The sequence below is a fragment of the Sorex fumeus genome, unplaced genomic scaffold, assembly GCF_029834395.1.
Source record: "Sorex fumeus unplaced genomic scaffold, SorFum_2.1 ptg000122l, whole genome shotgun sequence".
In the NCBI taxonomy this organism is placed as follows: Eukaryota; Metazoa; Chordata; class Mammalia; order Eulipotyphla; family Soricidae; genus Sorex; species Sorex fumeus.
In genome coordinates this window covers 13943677-13960027 of record NW_026606179.1, presented here as the reverse complement: position 1 = coordinate 13960027, position 16351 = coordinate 13943677, and the positions used below count along the sequence as shown (strand labels likewise).

The window sequence follows — 16351 nt, the reverse complement described above, 5'->3', positions numbered from 1 at the left end:
CTAGTAGATCAGCAGAGGTGGGGCAGGACCGGATTTAAGGGGCAGCATCTGTGAGTCTCTGCTCAGCCTAGGTTCCTCTGCGGGGCCACCCCTCCCCCCAGTAAAGCAAGATGTAAAGAAATGGAAAGAAGAAATTTTCCTCCGTTGAGAGCCCCCTAAATATTCCCAGTGTGGGAGAGCTGGGAGATAAACGAGCCCTCCCCACGGCCAAGCTTCTCCCCTTGACTTGGGTGGGGGTGAACCTCCCCCGGAGTGCCTCTCGGTGCGATCTCGTAATCTCTTTGAGGAAGAGGGAAATAGCGGAAGTCTTAGGGTTCCGCGTTGCTCTTCCAGCGCCCTCCACCCCGCACTCGCCTCCTCCCCCCACCCCCAGCCCCACCTCCCAGCGCCTTGAGGTGCGCGCGGCCCCTTTAAGGCGCAGGGCATTGTGGGTGCGGGGAGTGGAATTTTGGAACCAAATGTAGCGAAGAGAAGTACAGTAGTAAGTGTAACATTGTAGCAGCAGCCGGCCGAGGGGGCGCGCCGGGTAGGGGACGCCGCACCCCCTTTCTGTCGCAGGAACCCCAGATCAAGCCCCCGGAGGGAGGAGGCGCCCGACGATCCGCTCCGGCCCCGTGCACGTCCCCCCCAGGAAGCCGGACTCTATGGGGCGGGACCCTGGGGGAGACTGAGCTGAACCTGGAGCCAGCCCCGAACCCCTGAAGCTCGAACCAGGGGCGCCCCGGGAGCACCCACCCGTGGGTGCGCCGCCCGCCTGCCGAGCCACCATGAGGTGAGCCTCAAAACTGCCTGCAGAGCCTCGGCCGCCGGACGCGGGCTCCCTGCCCCGCCTTTGTCCCCCTCCCCCCCGACTCGCTCGGAGCTGGAATTTGGGGACCGGGTGCTGGGAGCCTCGGATTTAAGGCCGAGCCGTCTCGAGCGAGCCCCAGGGCCCGATTCCCTCTCCCTGACTCCCAGGGCTTGGGGGTGCCGCCGCGGAGATTTTCCTGGGAGCCCTCCCATTTGAGAGGCGCTCCGAGGACTCCGGGATTTTGTACTCCCCCCCACCCCACAAGCTCTGCAAGTTGGCAGACAGTGCTCGCAGGGAGGCCCGGGTGTAGGCAGGGCTCGCACGCCCCCTCCACCCCCTCGCCCCAAATCTGCACTTGGGATCTGGGTGGGGGGCGGATCAGGGGAGGGTAGGTTTGGAGGTCCCTGGAACCGGGAAGGGGGATTGAGATGCAAGACTGGGGTTTGCGGGGTCCTGCTTTGGTTGACGCTGGGAAAAGTCTCCTCGAGTGCAGAGCGGGACCTCGCCTCTCAACTTCGGGGGTACTTAACCCCCAGCTTTTTATGGGGGTAATTTTTGTCTCCCGGTGATGAAGGGGGCTTGGTGCTGACCGACCCGAACGCAGCCCCTGGGTCTGACTGGGACTCCCCTCCCCCGCCGCCAGGAACAGGCGGCGCCTAGGACCGGGGAGCGGCGGGCGCGGAGGGCGGCGCCCCGGCCCGGGGCCCGAGGGCGGCCCCGCTCCCCCACCTGCGCGGCCCTGGGGAGGGAGGGGGCGCGGCAGCTGGGGGAGGGGGGGCCTTTGTCTTCCCGACTCACCTGTCGAGACAGCTGGCGTGGGGGGCGGCGGGCAGCGCTGCGGGCCGGCTGCTCGCCCCGCTGCGGCGCCTTCGCCTGGCTCGCCCCCTCCCCGCACCCCCTACCCCCTGCCTGGACGTCCAGAGCGGTCGGGTGCCCGAGAGGCCGCTGGAAGGCGTCAAGGTCACAGCCCGCCCCCCTGGGACCCAAGCTTCCCAGAGAGTCTCGGCGATCCTCCCAGGAATTTTATTCTGGGGGTGTACCACGTCCCCCCCACATCCCGGGAACCGGGGATTTTTGTCGCTTTATGGGCCTCCCGGAAAACTCCTGGCTCACCTGAGGGCGGGGCCTCTGGAGGCTGGAGGATCGCTCTAGCTTTCCCCCTAGCTCATCCCTCCCCCTCGCCCCCCATAATCTCTCCCTTGGGGCTTGAGTCTGACAATACTATCTCCCTTCCTCCACTCTCTCTGGGACTTCCTGCCCCAAAGCCCCCAGCTTGAGGGGGCGGCTCTAGGGGCCGCCTGGGGATTAACCCCCTGGTGCCCACATCCTTCTCCCCCACCCCCCCACCTCATGGGGTGGGCTGGGGGGACGCCTTCCTTTTGATGACCCTTTGAGAATCCTCCTGCATCTGTTTCTTCTGCTTTGCACCGAATTGGCTGGAAAAAAACTGGAAGCCTGGGGCCTCCCTCTGCACCCCCCTGCCTCCCCTTGCACCCCGACGAGCCACATCCTTGCCCCAGAGGGTCCCCCGGAGGCTCTCCTGCCCTCACCGGCGCTTGGGTGGCTCCCCTGAACCCCCAGCAGCGCCCCTCACCCCCCCAGCCCCATTTCCGGTCCCAGGCGCATGGCGGATGTCCGAGTTAGTGCCGCTGGCTCACTGCGAGGCCTTAAAAGGGCAGAAGCAACGTCTGGGCCAGCCTCCCGCCCCCCCTCCAGCCCTGAGGCCCTGGCCCTTCCCCAGGACCCCCCCCCCCACCGCTGACCGAGGCCAAACCTCCCACCTCCTGATGGCGAGTAGTGCAGAAGTTGAGCTGAAGTCTAGTCTACCCAAAGGTGACCCCTACCCCCTCACTGAGGGGGGGGGTCTTCCCTGCTGAGTGGCCACACCCCACATCCTGGGCTGTGTCCCTTCTCTCTGGGAAAGTTAGGGTTCACAAGGACCCTAGGTTCCTAGGATGCAGCTGGAGAAGTGGCCCAAGGCAGTGTCCTGGAGCGAATTCCTGGGCTGTGTGGACAGAGGGGACGTTGGGGAGGATCTGGGATCTGTGGCCGGTTGGTGGGTCAGCAGGGACTGGCCAGGGGCAGTTGGCAGAGCCGACTTGAAGATGGAAAATTACAAGATCAAGTTCCTTTTCTCCCAGTTTGACAAATATTTGTTGAGTGTCTGCTGTGCAGGGCGCTGGGCTGGGATTGTGGGAAGACCAGGAAGGGGGGCAGAGGTCTTGGGCAGAAAGCGTTTGAGAGGTATTCAGGGACCTTTCTTTCCTCTTCCAATAGGCGCCTTCATTAGCAGGGCTCTCGTGTATGGTGAAGTAATCAGAGACCGTTTGATGGAGTCTCTCTGAAGTGCCTGGGCGGGTGCTGGGTGTCCAGTTCTCTTTAATCCTCAGGGCCATTGGAAAAGGTGGTGGGCTCCCTCCTGCCTCCCCCAGTTGATAGACTAGAATACCGAGGCTCCCCAACATTTAGTATATTGCTTAGTTCACGCAGCTTGGATCTGGGCGAGCCTGAACCAGATTCAGGGGCTGTCTGGGATAAAAGCAAGAGGGAAAAGAAAGCCTCTGATTGTTTTTTTTGTTTTTTTTTTTTTTTGTGAGACTCACATACTTTGCCTGTTGGAGCCTTGAAGGTACTGCAGATAAGTCAGAAGACAGATGACTGCTTTCCCGGCCTGTTCCCTTATGGGAAACTGAGGCCACCAGGAGGAGGGTCTAGAGTGAGCCTGTGTTGGCCCCACAGACCTTTGATCCCGATATCTCAAAGATTTGTGGTGGGAAAAAGTGCGTGTGATCACAAGCTTTTTGGTTTAAGGATGTTGTGGGGAAAGTTGGGGGGGGGGGTCAGAATGAGTAGGTGAAAGGAAGAGCAAGCGTCAAAGCTGGGAGGTTTGCGCAAACCTGAGTGACTATGCTTGATTACCTCCAGCGATGAGAAGCTCTCTTCTTCCTGTTGGACTTACTCAGCTCTGCTGTTTGAAACCTGAGCCAAATTCCAGGCCTCAAGCCTCAGGTTTTTTTTTTTTCTTATCTCTCTGATCTCTCTGAACCCTTATAGGAAGCCCTTGAGTTATGGCTTCTAGGGCTGGAAGTGAGGGCTCAGCATCCAAAGGCTAAGGGGTTCCTCAGTTACTTCGCTCCACCGCATACTGGAGTTTTCCAGAAACGGGGGGTGGGAGGCTTGTAGGGTGGGGACATCCTAAGCTGGCTGGGGCTTAAGACACTCTTGCATCAGATCCAGGGTGAGAGACCCCAGGGGAACACTGGAAATACCCTCCCCCAGGACCCCCATCTCCCTCCCTGCTTCCTGGCTTTGGGATTTTCCAGTCCCACTTTGATTAGCTTAGAGCTTTATTTTCTGTTCTGGTTTTTGGGTCCACACCCTTCCATGCTCAGGGCTGACTCCTGGCTCTGTGCTGGGGATCACTCCTGGCAAGGCTCTGGGGACCATATGGGGTGGTGGGAATTGAACCCAGGTCCACCACATGCAAGGTGATAGTCTTTTTTTTTTTTTTTTTTTGCTTTTTGGGTCACACCCAGCGATGCACAGGTGTCACTCCTGGCTCTGCACTCAGGAATTACTCCTGGCGGTGCTCGGGGGACCATATGGGATGCTGGGAATTGAACCCTGGGTCGGTCGGGTGGAAGGCAAATGCCCTGCCCGCTGTGCTATGGCTCCAGCCCCAAGGTGATCGTCTTTTAACTCCTCTACTATCTCTCTGTCTCTTGATTTTTTAAAAATTTTTTTTTATGAATTTTATTTATTTTCATTTTGGGTCAAACCCGGGGATGCACAGGGGTTACTCCTGGCTCATGCACTCAGGAATTACTCCTGGTGGTGCTTGGGGGACCATATGGGATTCTGGGAATCGAACCCAGGTTGGCCGCAGGCAAGGCAAACACCCTACCTACTGTGCTATAGCTCCAGCCCCCAAGATTTTTGTTTATTTTTATGACGATTGTTTGTGTTTGTTTGGGGACCTCAGCTGATGATACTCAGGGCTTATTTCTGACTATGCACTCAGTAGTTATCCCTGGTGGTTGCTTTGGGAGCCCTGTGGGGTTGCCAGGGATCGAACCCAGGGTGGTTGCTCCTACCCAGCTTTTTAGAAAACAGGAAAACCAAAAAAAAAATGTGAATTTGTTTCTTTGGTGGTGGTTTGGGGCTCCCAAGCAAGGCTTAGGAATTGTGGGGGCCTCTCCCAGTGATACTTGGCTAGCTCTGTGCCCAGCTCCAGCTTGCAGCACTGAATCACTGCGGCTGCCTTGGTGGTGGTTGGGGGTCTCCAGCTCTACACCTGTTGCAGCTAAGTGCAGCCCTACTGACTTGCGGCCCATGAATTCCTAATTTTGTTTCCTTTGGCGCACAGTCCTCAGTGCTCTGAAGCTAACTCTGTGCCTGGGCGTCGCTCCTGGCTGTGCCTGGAATCAAACCTGCTGACCATGAGCTGAGCTCCGGGCTTCCAATTCTCTCTCTCTCTCTCTCTCTCTCTCTCTCTCTCTCTCTCTCTCTCTCTCCCCCCTCTCTCTCCCCTCTCTCTCCTCTTCTCTCTCCTCTCTCTCTCTCTCTCTCTCTCTCTCTCTCTCTCTCTCTTTCTCTCTTTCTCCCTCCCTGCTCTGAATTAGTTTCCTGGTTTGCATGTTTGCTTTGAAGTGCTCAGGGACAATTTCCTGATAAGGGCTCAAGAGTGATCTCTGAGCACCACAAAGCAAACAACTCCTACCAGGAATCGTACCCCGGTCTCATAAGGTGAGGGGCAGGGACGTCTTATCTGCTGGATGATCTCTCTGGCCCTGAGTTTGTTTCTTAGAGGGAATAGTTGCTTCTGCTTCACAGAAAGCAAAGATATGAGAGAAGAAAGAACCACATAGTTGGCCGGAGCAATAGTAGAAAGGAGAGGGCCCTGGCCTTGAACACGGTACACCCGGGTTCAATCCCTGCCATCCCATATGGTCCCCCGAGCCTGTTAGGATTATCCCTGAGCATAGAGTAAGTCCTGAGCACAGCCAGGTGTGGCCTCAAATTTTTTGAAAAAGAACAAAAAAATGGGGCTGGGGCCAGAACAATAGTACAGTGGGTTAGGGACTTGCTTTGCATGTGACCGACTCTGGTTCAATCCTTGGCATCCCTATGGTCTCCTGAGCACTGCCAGGAGTGATCCCTGAGTGCAGAGGCAGGATAATTCCTGAGCATCACCAGGTATGGGCTCCCCCCCCCCCCAAAAAAGAAAAAAAAAACCCAAACTCCCAGAATAAACCCCACAGTTCCAAAGGGTGAGCAGCCAAGTTGGCCCGTGTCCTCCCCCGCAGCCCCCAGCTCTGCCCCTGCAAAGTGGCACATCACGCCTCTGGGTAAGGAGGTATTTATAGCCTCCCCACCTTTAAGACAAAAAACCTGACACACCACGGTGTACCCCGCCTTTGAAAAATTTCCCCATGGGGGTCGGCGCGATGTGGTACAGCAGGTGAGGCGTTTGCCGTGCCCACGGCCTACCTGGATTTGATCAGCGGCATCCCATGTGGTCGCCCTAACCCCGTCAGGAGAGATCCCAGAGCACCGAGCCAGGATTAACCTTGGAGCACAAAAATTTCCCTGTAGTTGTTCCCCCGCTTTCAAAAGACATTCACACTTGGGCGAGCTCAGAGAACAGCCCCTCTGCTTCCGGCTGTATGACCTGGCGTGACTCCTTCTTTGTGCCTAGAATAGTGTCGGGTCACCCCAGCTCCCCCGCTCCACGGCCGCTGCTGTTGAATAGCTGACAGGTGGCTCATAGAACAACTGTGGAGTGCCTACTGTGTGCTGGTCTCTAGGTTCAATAGAGAACAGAGAGGAGAGAACCCTCTGCCCTGCTGGTCTTGATGCTTCACAGCTGTGGAATGTAAGATGAGAGAGAGACAGACAGACAGACAGAGAGTGCTCATGTCCAGGGAAGCCAATCAGGGAGGGCTTCTCAGAAGAGGTGACTTTTCTCTGGTGGTTTTGTTTTGGGGTGGTTACACCTGATCGTGCTGGGGGTGGGGGTGGGGAGTTACTCGGGCTCAGTGCTCTGTAGACTTTGTGGTACCAGGGAATTGACCTGGGAGTTCCCACATGCAAAGCATGTGCTTTTGAGCCGTCTCCCTGTTCCCAGCCCTTTAAGCTGAGAGCCGGAGAGCAGCACACAGGCTGTGGGAGCACAAGTGTGCGGCCTGAGGCAGGCACGTGTCTGGCACTTGGAGAAGCAGCCCTAGACTCTGGGGCTGGACCACTGGGCTGTGGGGAAGCCAGGGGCTGACCCTTGGCCTTGATTCTGTGGGAGCATGTGGAGGAGGGGGGGGCCTGAGAGGTGGCCCAGACATCCCACCTTTGATATTGGACAGTCAGATTTTTTTTTGTGGTCCCAAGGACAGGGCCTGGGGTCTCACACATGCTGGGCAAATGCTCCACTGCAAGTGCTCCCTGGCTCAGAGCCCCCTCAGGAACGGACACTGCCACCCGAAGAAGGGCTGGGCCAGCTCGGGGTCAGGCCGGTAGCTCGAGCCTCCACAGGGCAGGGCCCTCCAGGAGAGCAGAGTGCAGGCAGGGTGGGGAACGGCAAGCCTGGGCACCCCGCCAGCCGGCCCTGGGTGTGGGTGGCAGGTGTGGGTGAGGCCCTTGCCCGGCCCTGCCAGGGGCAGTGCAAGCCCCCGGAGCTGTGCAGATGGCACCTGGTATGGGGTGGGGGGCAGTCTTCCACATGGCCCGGGGCCTGTGTGACCTGGTGGCCTGCATTTGAATCCCTGGACTGCTCCTGCTGTGCTGTGTGACCCAGGCCGTGTCACTCTCCTTCCCTGGGCCTCTGCCATTTTCCTGAACTGGCTGGAGCAGCGCCCTTGGGCTGGGCCAGGGAGGGAATCGGGGACTTTGCAGGACTGGCTTAGGCTGACCATAGGGGGAAACTGGTACAGTCATGGCAACTTGGGGTCCCAGCTGCCCACTGACTAGGCTAGGAGCCTGGACAGAGGGGCTGTCCCTGTCCTGTCTCACCCTGCCCCAGGCTCCCAGCCCTCCCCCAGACAGTGCCTTTGCGGGGAGACCATTGCGCTCCCCGGAAACCTCTGAGCACCCACTTCCTCTTTTCAGGAAAGAGCCAGTGGGGGTGGGGGTGATGACTCCCCCCCCCCAGCCCCCACCTCTGCTCGGTGTGATCTTGGGCAAGTCACTTCCTGTCTGGGAGCCTAGTTTCCTCCCTGGGGGGAGGAGGGATCAGCCCTCACCCCACCTCGCAACCTGCAGAATCCGATGGGGTGGGGGTTTTGGTGGGACATGGCCAACAGGACCCAGAGGTGAGTGGGTTCTGGCTGTAACAAGAGTGTGTGCGTGCCCCGCCTGTGCCCAGTGACTTCTGTGCCCAAGTTCACTGTTCCTCCCCTTGCCCCGGATGAACGCCTTCTCTTCTCCAGCAGCAGCTGACTTCTACAGTGGGAATTCATTTTGTAAAATTTATTTTCATTTATTTCGGTTTGGGGGCCAGACCTGGCGATGCTCAGGGGTCACTGCTGGCTCTGCACTCAGGAGTTGCCCCTGGTGGTGCTCAGGGGACCCTATGGGATGCTGGGGATTGAACCCGGGTCATCTACGTGCAAGGCAAACGCCCTCCTTGCTGTACTATTGCTCCAGTCTCCTCCAGTGGGAATTTGAACCCGGCTCTGTGGGTGTCAGATCCTGAACCCTGAGCCCATCTGCTGACTCTTTCCTGCAAGGTTGTCAACTGCTGCCTCCTCCAGGATGTCCTTCTGGCTCGTCTGGGCCTGTGCCCTGGCCCTGGCCTGTCGTTGTCTGCTAAGAAATTGAACAGGGAGGCCCTGGAGGGTGGGGTTGGGTCTGTCTGGGTCACTGCCTGTCAAGGACATGTCCTGCAAGCAGGGAGTGTCTGCCGATGGCCCTGGGAGATGGGACCGGATGGTGGAGCGGGCAGCAGGAAGTGGCACAGCCTGGGATCTCACAGTGCTCCTTGTCTTGCTGCAAGTTAGCTTGGCTTCCCTGAGCCCCAGCTTCCTCCCATGAGCACAGCAGGGTGGTTGTGGGGCCAGAATACTGGGTAGAAATAGGGCTGGTTCCCTGCCCTGAGTCGCTCCCCGTCCCTTTCCTACTCCCTGCTTGTCGGAACTGCCTCTCTGTCCTCTGCGCTCTGCTGGCTGCTGGCTCTTCCTCCAGCTCTGCCTTTTTTTTTTTTTTTTTTTTGGCTTTTTGGGTCACACCTGGCGATGCTCAGGAGTTACTCCTGACTCTGCACTCAGGAATCAGGAATTATTCCTGGCGGTGCTCGGGGGACCATATGGGATGCCAGGGATCGAACCTGGGTTGGCTGCATACAAGGCAAACGCCCTACCCACTGTGCTATCGCTCTAGCCCCTCCAGCTCTGCCTTTCTTGTCAGTTTCACCCCCACTGCTACTGGGATTCCCCTCTCCTGAGGCCTGACATCCCCCTGCCTGCCCTTTGGTCTGTCCACCTCCTGATGGCCAGATCTGGGTCTCTGCCCCTCTGGCCTGCTTCCCTCTGGGGGTCTCTTTTTTCCCTGTCCATTTCTGTGTGTCCTCTCTTCACTTCTATCTTCCTCTGTCGTTTCTGTTTTCTTGGCTTTTTAGGCCAAACCTGGCAATGCTCAGAGGTCATTCCTGGCAGAGCTCGACATCCTATGGTTGCCAGGAATCGAACCCCGGTTGGCACTTGAAGCCCAGCATGCTCCCCGCGGTGCCATGGCTCCAGCCCTAGTTTGCTTTCTCTGTGCGCTTTCTCTCTCCCCCACACGATGTCTCTGTCCAGTCTCCCAGGACCACCCAGATGGAGGCGGTGGTTGTCCCTGGGCTGACCAGGTCCCTCTCCTTGTCCCCTCCTGGCAGCGAGACGGTCGTCTGTTCCAGCCGGGCCACTGTGATGTTGTATGATGACTGCAATAAGCGCTGGCTTCCCGCGGGCACCGGCCAACAGACCTTCAGCCGTGTCCAGATCTACCACAACCCCACGGCCAATTCCTTCCGGGTTGTCGGCCGCAAGTTATCACCGGACCAGCAGGTGAATACCCCCGCCCTTTTGTCCCCTGTGCTCTGGGGGGCTGAGTGCCCCCTCCCCTCCAGCTCCTGCAACCAGCACCCCCTCACCCCCCTTTTCCCTGCTGCCAGGTGGTCATCAACTGTGCCATTGTCCGGGGGGTCAAGTACAACCAGGCCACCCCCAGCTTCCACCAGTGGCGTGATGCCCGCCAAGTCTGGGGCCTGAACTTTGGCAGCAAGGAGGAAGCGGCCCAGTTTGCCGCCGGCATGGCCAGCGCCCTAGAAGCCTTGGAAGGTCAGAAGCGGCTGGGCAGGGAGTGGGCAGGGGGACCCCTGAGCCCTGCCACAAAGCCTGGGGCCGTCCTTCCTCTCCGCCTCAGTTTACTCATCTGCAGAATAGGCGGGTCGGTAAGACGGCCCTCTGGCCACCGGGGTCCCCCATGGCCACATCCGGTGGTACTCAGGGACCCGCAGTGTCAAGGCTTAAACTCAGGCCCTGACGCCTATGGAGCATCCATTGCCCACCACTGGGCAGCTCTCCCTGGCCCCTGCACTTTTTTCTTTTTTAGGGGGGTTTGGGTCTCGCCCAGTGATGCTCACACCCTTGTCTCTGTTCTGGGATCACTCCTAGTGGGGCTCAGGGGGCCATCTAGGGTACCAGGGATAGAACCTGGGTCAGCTGTGCCCAAGGCAAGTGTCCTACTTGCTGTACTATTGCTCTGACACCAACATTACTTTTCTTTGTCTTTTTTTTTAGGGGAGGAATGGCTCACCTTGTAGTGCTCAGGGGACCATATGGGGTGCTGGGGATTGAACCCAGATCTGCCACGTGCAAGGCAGATACCCTCCCCGTCATACCATCTCTCCAGCCCCATTGCTGCTTTTTTTAACCAGCCCTCCAAGACCCTGGTGGTGGGTCCTAACTTTGGGGACAGAGGGGCTGAGGCTGCAGCTGTGTGGTTTTGAATCCCAGGTGCTTGCTTCCTGGTCCTCCCTGCACCCCTGAAGAGAGGTGGCCTGTCTGGCAGCCCCAGAAAACTGCTGGTTGGTTCAGGTCCTGGGAACCAGAAGCCTGGGAGTGGGGGTGCCCAGTGCTGAGGCCTCCCAAGCCTTAGGGAGGATCCAGGCTTCCTGGCTGGCTGGAATTCAAGTTTATTCCTCTAGATTCCGGTCGGTGGCCTGGGGGCTAGTGAAGGGCCCCTTTCTGGTCCTTTGAGCCCCACCCCAGGAAGCCTGTGCAGCCTCATTGGGGCGGGGCGGCTCCACGACCTCAGACTGGTGGCAGGTTCCCAGGAAGGAGGAAGGGGGAGCTGGGCCGGATTCTTGAGCCACAGGGGAGAAACTGGAAAGCTGGGGTGCCCCTGATGACGTTATGCCACTTTCCACTCTCACCTTGCAGGTGGACCCCCGCCCCCCGCAGCACCGCCCACCTGGCCGACGCAGAACGGCCCCTTCTCGGAGGAGGCGGAGCAGCAGAAAAGGTGGGACCAGTGGGCTGGCCACTCAGGACACTTACACCCCCCCACCCCTTTCAGCTTCCAGAAGGGTCTGATTCCCAGTCCCAGCTAGGGACCGGGAATTGGCAGTTTCCAGACGCCCCCGCCCTGCCCCCACCTCCCCCTGACCCCCCTGCCAATTCCCTGAACCTGCTGGTTCAAAGGATCCAGTGCCCTGTAGTTCAGGACACCACACTACCCTTCCCTGGGAGGGCCAAACAGTTAGGGGTTTGGGTGGGGGGTGGGGCACATCATCATCGTGGCACCGAGTGACCACACCCTCCTTCACCCCCTCAGACAGACGCCGGGCCTGCCTGAGCACCTGGAGCGCCGGGCCTCCAATGCAGGTGAGCCCCTCCCCCCCTGCGTGGTGCCCGACGACCCCTGAGGACAAGGCGCCTAGCTCAACGCCACCCCCTCCTTTCTGTGTGTTTCCAGGAGGTCCCCCTGCTCCTCCCGCTGGAGGCCCCCCGCCCCCACCCGGGCCGCCCCCACCTCCGGGTCCCCCACCACCACCGGGCCTGCCCCCGTCGGGGGTCTCAGCCCCGAGCCATGGAGCTGGGGGAGGCCCGCCCCCGGCCCCCCCTCTCCCCACAGCACAAGGACCCGGTGGCGGAGGGGTCGGGGCGCCCGGGCTGGCTGCAGCCATCGCAGGCGCCAAACTCAGGAAAGTCAGTAAGGTGAGAAGTGTGGGGGGTGGGTGGGGGTGATGGCACAATGGCAGGAGGCCCCCCACTACAGCCCGTGGTCTTTATGATTTCTCCAGCAGGAGGAGGCCTCGGGGCCCCCCCCAGGGCCCAAAGCTGAGAGCCGGAGCACGGGAGGGGGGCTGATGGAAGAGATGAACGCCATGCTGGCCCGCAGGTGAGCCCGCCCTTAAAGTTCTGGAAATTGGGGCTGGAGCGCTAGTGTGATGGGGACAACTTTGCCTTTCACTAGGTCGACCTGGGTTTGATCCCCAGCATCCCATAGAGCCCCTCAGCCCACTAAGAGTGAGCTCTGTGTACCACCATGTGTGCCCTCCCCCCCAAAAAAATTACAGAAACACTCTTTGGAGCAGGAGATTGGCTCAGCTAGCCACGGGGGACAGGATGCCAGGGATGTCCCCCGTTGGCTGATGTTTGCAGCCAGGGTCTCCTAGAGAAGGTTCTAGAGCCCCGCGTTGGGAAGTCTTGTCTCAGAATCCCGGGAGAGCCTTGTGTGGTGACAAATCTGATTTTCCAGTGGAGAAGAACCCAAAGGGGTCAAAGCCCAAACCCCAAAGCTAGAGGTGGAAAAACCACCTGGACAGGGGTGGTTGAGTGGCTGGGGGTCGGGGAAGGGGTGGGCCGGCACCAATTTCTGCATTTCCCTGCTGCAGAAGGAAAGCCACACAAATTGGGGAGAAGCCCCCCAAAGATGAATCTGCCAATGTGAGTTGGGGCTGCTTGTGCCTTTGAAAGGGAGAGAGTGCGGCCGGCCGGCATGGGGGACTCTGACCCGGGAAAAGCCGGTTGGGGAAGAGGTGGGGCTGGGGCTTATTCCTGACGATCTAATTTTCCACCAGCAGGAGGAGCCAGAGGCCCGAGTCCCAGTGCACAGCGGTGAGTTGTGCCCAGCCTCGGCTGGGGACTACAAGTCCCAGCATGCCCCGTTCTCCAGCTAAAGTCTCCTCCGGGGAGATCCGTTGCAAATCATACCTGGGGTTGTAGTCCATTGAGATGGTTCTTGGAACCCGGCCTGATAAAGCGGGGGAGGAAGGACCCCACAGTACAGGAGTGCAGGTGGTCAACCCTGCTTCCAACCTCAGACTGTAAGCTCTGTATACCAGCAGGGGAAGCCCCAGCCCCCAAGCTCCATTCCCACTACCCCCTCCCCCCCAAAAAAAAACAGAATGAGGAGAAAAGTAGAGTTGGGGTATCATGTGCATTTCCGGGGCTGATCTTTGTGATTTCTGGTTTTGCTACCAGAATCTGTGCGGAGACCCTGGGAGAAGAACAGCACAACTCTGCCGAGGTAAGTCGGCAAGACTGGGGTTGGACCTCACGGTCCCCCTAAGCAGGGGCGCAGGGTGAGGGGGTGGTCCTCTGGTCTCATGTCTCTCCTCCACCCAACCGTGCAGGATGAAGTCCTCTTCGTCTGTGGTCACATCCGAGGCACACCCTGCGATGTCCAGCTCCAGTGATGAGTCTGAACTGGAGCGGGTGAAGCAGGTAGCGAGGGGTGGGGGTTGGAAGGGAGGCTGGGGCTCTGCGAATATTGCAGGGAGGTAGTACGGGAGATCTCCGTCCCGTGTCTGCAACTGAGCTGAGCCTTCTCAGTTTTCCAGTGGGGTAGGTGCCAACCTTGCACGCAGCCAACCAATGGCACTTTCACCTCCCGGCACTGCACAGGGACCCCTGAGCCCCTCCAGGAGTGATCCCTGAGCACAAAGCCAGGAATAAGCTATAAACACAGCTCGTGTGCCCCCCGTCAAACCTCAGTTTTTCAGTCTGAGAAAGGGAGAGGTTAGGTCAGCGTCAGGGATGACCCAATACCATGCCCCTTTTGCCCCTTTTCCATGCCAGGGATAGACCTTCCTAATGTCACACTGTACTTATTCCCCACGAGTACCCAGAGCCTTTTTGGCTCCAGGACCAAGACCACCAATGGTGCCCGGAGTCTGTAGTCTGCCGCAGTCAGCCTGAATGTATTTGGCAGCACCTGGAACTGGATGTTCTCCAGGATTTTTCTTTTGCCTCTTCGGGTCCAAGACTATCCTTTCGAATTGTCTAGTCAGCTGGTAGCCTGCTCACTGACCTTGTGGAGGCAGCAGGGTACTCATAAATCTGCATCCTCTGACCCTTGGATGAAGAAAATTCCTCTGGCCAAGACCCGGCCCCTTTCCCGATAAACTCCAGCCAGTTATTTGCAGCTGCAGTTACTCGCCAGGCTGAGCACATTCGGAGTCCCTGAGTTCAGTTCCCCAGCTTGGCCGGGAACAACCCCGGAGCACAGAGCCAGGGCACCTAAGAACAGTTGGGTGTGGCCCCCAAGCCAAAAACAAACAAGTAAATTCATTGTTTAGGAGCTTCTGGAAGAAGTGAGAAAGGAACTGCAGAAAGTGAAAGAAGAGATCATTGAAGGTGAGCCGCCCTGCCACTGCAGAATGTGGGGGCTGGTGCAGGTGAGGTGTGGCTCAGACCTTGACCTCTGCCCCTTGCTTCCTTCCAGCCTTTGTCCAGGAGCTGAGGAAGCGGGGTTCCCCTTGACCATAGGGCCCCAGAAGATCCTGTGTCTCCCTTCTGCACCCCGCCTGGCCCCCTGCACTCCCTGCCTCGACTTGACTTGGAACTGGCTGAGGGCTATACAGGAATGCGGCTTCCCCACTCCCTGTCCCACTTGGAAAACTCCAACGGGGCGTGGCTTTCCTGGCTCCACGCCTGCACCCCCGACTGGCTGCTGATTGGCTGGGGAGGCCCCCACCCTTTGCTCCTTTTGGTCCTTTCCCCTTGGGGGCGGGTCCTCTTCTGGGGATGTACCAATGAGGTCCACAGAGAGGGGGAGTGAAGGAGGGAACACCCCAGTCCCCCTTCTACATTCACTTTAACGCTTAATGCCTTCAAAAAGAAAAACTTTTTTTTTTTTTAAGAAAAAAATATATATATTTGGGTTGGGGGGGAGGGAAATTTTTGTTCTCTTTGGTTTTGATAAAACGGGGTGTGGGGAGTTTTTAAATGCCGTAGCCCCACCTTTTGTCCCTGTTGGGACAGCTATTTAAAGGGGGGAGCCCCTCCAGGCTGGGGGTACCTCCTCCCCAACCCCAGGGACCTCCTTTCCTTCTGGCTCCTTCCCCTTTTCTATGAGGAATTAAGATGCTGTAACTTTTTGGAACCTCAGCTGTTTTTTGTTGTCATTTGTTGTTTATTTTTTTTTGTGTTTGTTTTTTTAATTTGGGTAGGTTTGGGGGTCCAGAACATTTTTACCCTCTAGGCAAAGACCATAAGGGGAGGAGAAGGGAGTGGTGGCCTCTCCTGCCTTCATTCGAGCTTCTTGAAAATGGACCCCTGCAGAATAAACCTGCCAGTTTTCATAAACATGAAGATTTTTGGAATCATTTGAAGGGCACAGTGCTGTGAATGGGGGGGATGGGCCCTCGCTGTGCCCCCACTGACCCCCCTCCCACCTGTACCTGCCCCCCACCAGCACACCGCACCCACTCAACTTCATACCCCCAGGAGAAGGTCACAGCTACTCCTCATGGGCCAGACCTTACGTGTCCTCTGTGACTCAGTTTCCCCTTGTGGGACAGGACTCCCCTCTCACCAAAACCCTCCTGGTTTCTGGGAGCTCTGTTTCACAGATGTGCATTATGGGACTCACATTCCAAAGCTGTTCCTTTAATGGTTAAGGGGGGGCGGGGGAGGCAGTCACCAAAAATAGTCAGCTCTGGGGGCCAGGAAGGTAGTAGATGACACAGCCCCCTTCTGTGTTGGCTCGTTCCATTTGCATGGGGGTGGGGGGAGCTTGTTGGTAAGAAAGACCTTGGGGTACGGGGTTGCGCCAAAGAGCTTGAGAAGTGAAGACACTTGCCTGCAGATAATCTGGGTTCTTTGCCTTGCATGCAGATAATCTGGGTTCAGTCCTTGGAACCACATACGATCCTCTGTGCCCCACAAGGTGTGATCCCTGAGCATTGCTGGGTGGGGCCCCAAAACACAAAAAAGACTGGGGGTGCCAGTTTGGAGGCAGGAAGTGGGATCCCTGAGTACTCGCAGGAGCAGGTTTGAAGGGAAGGTTTGGGGATAAAACAGTGACCCCCATTAGTAACTGGAGAACTGAGGGGGTCTCAAAAAAAGGGCGCTGGGCATGGCACAAATTGGTCCAGAACTTGGGTCAGGCAAGGGATGCTGGGAACTGAAAAATGGAGCAACCTGCTCCAATGCTCACACCGCCAGGGATCATTCTAGCCAGGAATGGCCCAGCACTGCCCGGGTGGCTGCCAAACCGCATAAAAGTGCAACCTAATCACTAAAATGGGGTGGCCTTGAACCAGACCCTTTACCCCACTGCCCACCCACTGTGGTGACCTCCAGG

The 16351-nt window shown here is 58.1% G+C and overlaps 1 protein-coding gene across 4 annotated transcripts; it reads left to right on the top strand.

Moving 5' to 3' along the window:
* Positions 1–352: 352 nt before the first annotated feature.
* Positions 353–14899, top strand: VASP (vasodilator stimulated phosphoprotein). Of its 4 annotated transcripts, none has more exons than XM_056135946.1 (13): positions 353–772; positions 9651–9822; positions 9930–10095; positions 11200–11281; positions 11594–11643; positions 11735–11976; positions 12066–12160; positions 12657–12708; positions 12843–12879; positions 13246–13291; positions 13398–13488; positions 14343–14400; positions 14489–14899. In XM_056135946.1, exons 1-13 carry the CDS (start codon positions 768–770, stop codon positions 14524–14526), a joined length of 1134 nt encoding a protein of 377 aa, XP_055991921.1. In that variant the 5' UTR covers positions 353–767; the 3' UTR covers positions 14527–14899. The 4 variants fall into 4 exon arrangements, with proteins under 4 accessions (XP_055991921.1, XP_055991922.1, XP_055991919.1 ...); XM_056135947.1 differs by having other exon boundaries at positions 355–772; positions 12846–12879; XM_056135944.1 differs by having other exon boundaries at positions 357–772; positions 12063–12160.
* Positions 14900–16351: the final 1452 nt, after the last annotated feature.

Excerpts from the sequence above, each read along its gene's own strand:
- VASP (XM_056135944.1), top strand. Across the intron at positions 13,292-13,397 it reads AACAGCACAACTCTGCCGAG|GATGAAGTCCTCTTCGTCTG; the intron begins GTAAGTCGGCAA and ends CCAACCGTGCAG. Across the intron at positions 13,489-14,342 it reads AACTGGAGCGGGTGAAGCAG|GAGCTTCTGGAAGAAGTGAG; the intron begins GTAGCGAGGGGT and ends TTCATTGTTTAG.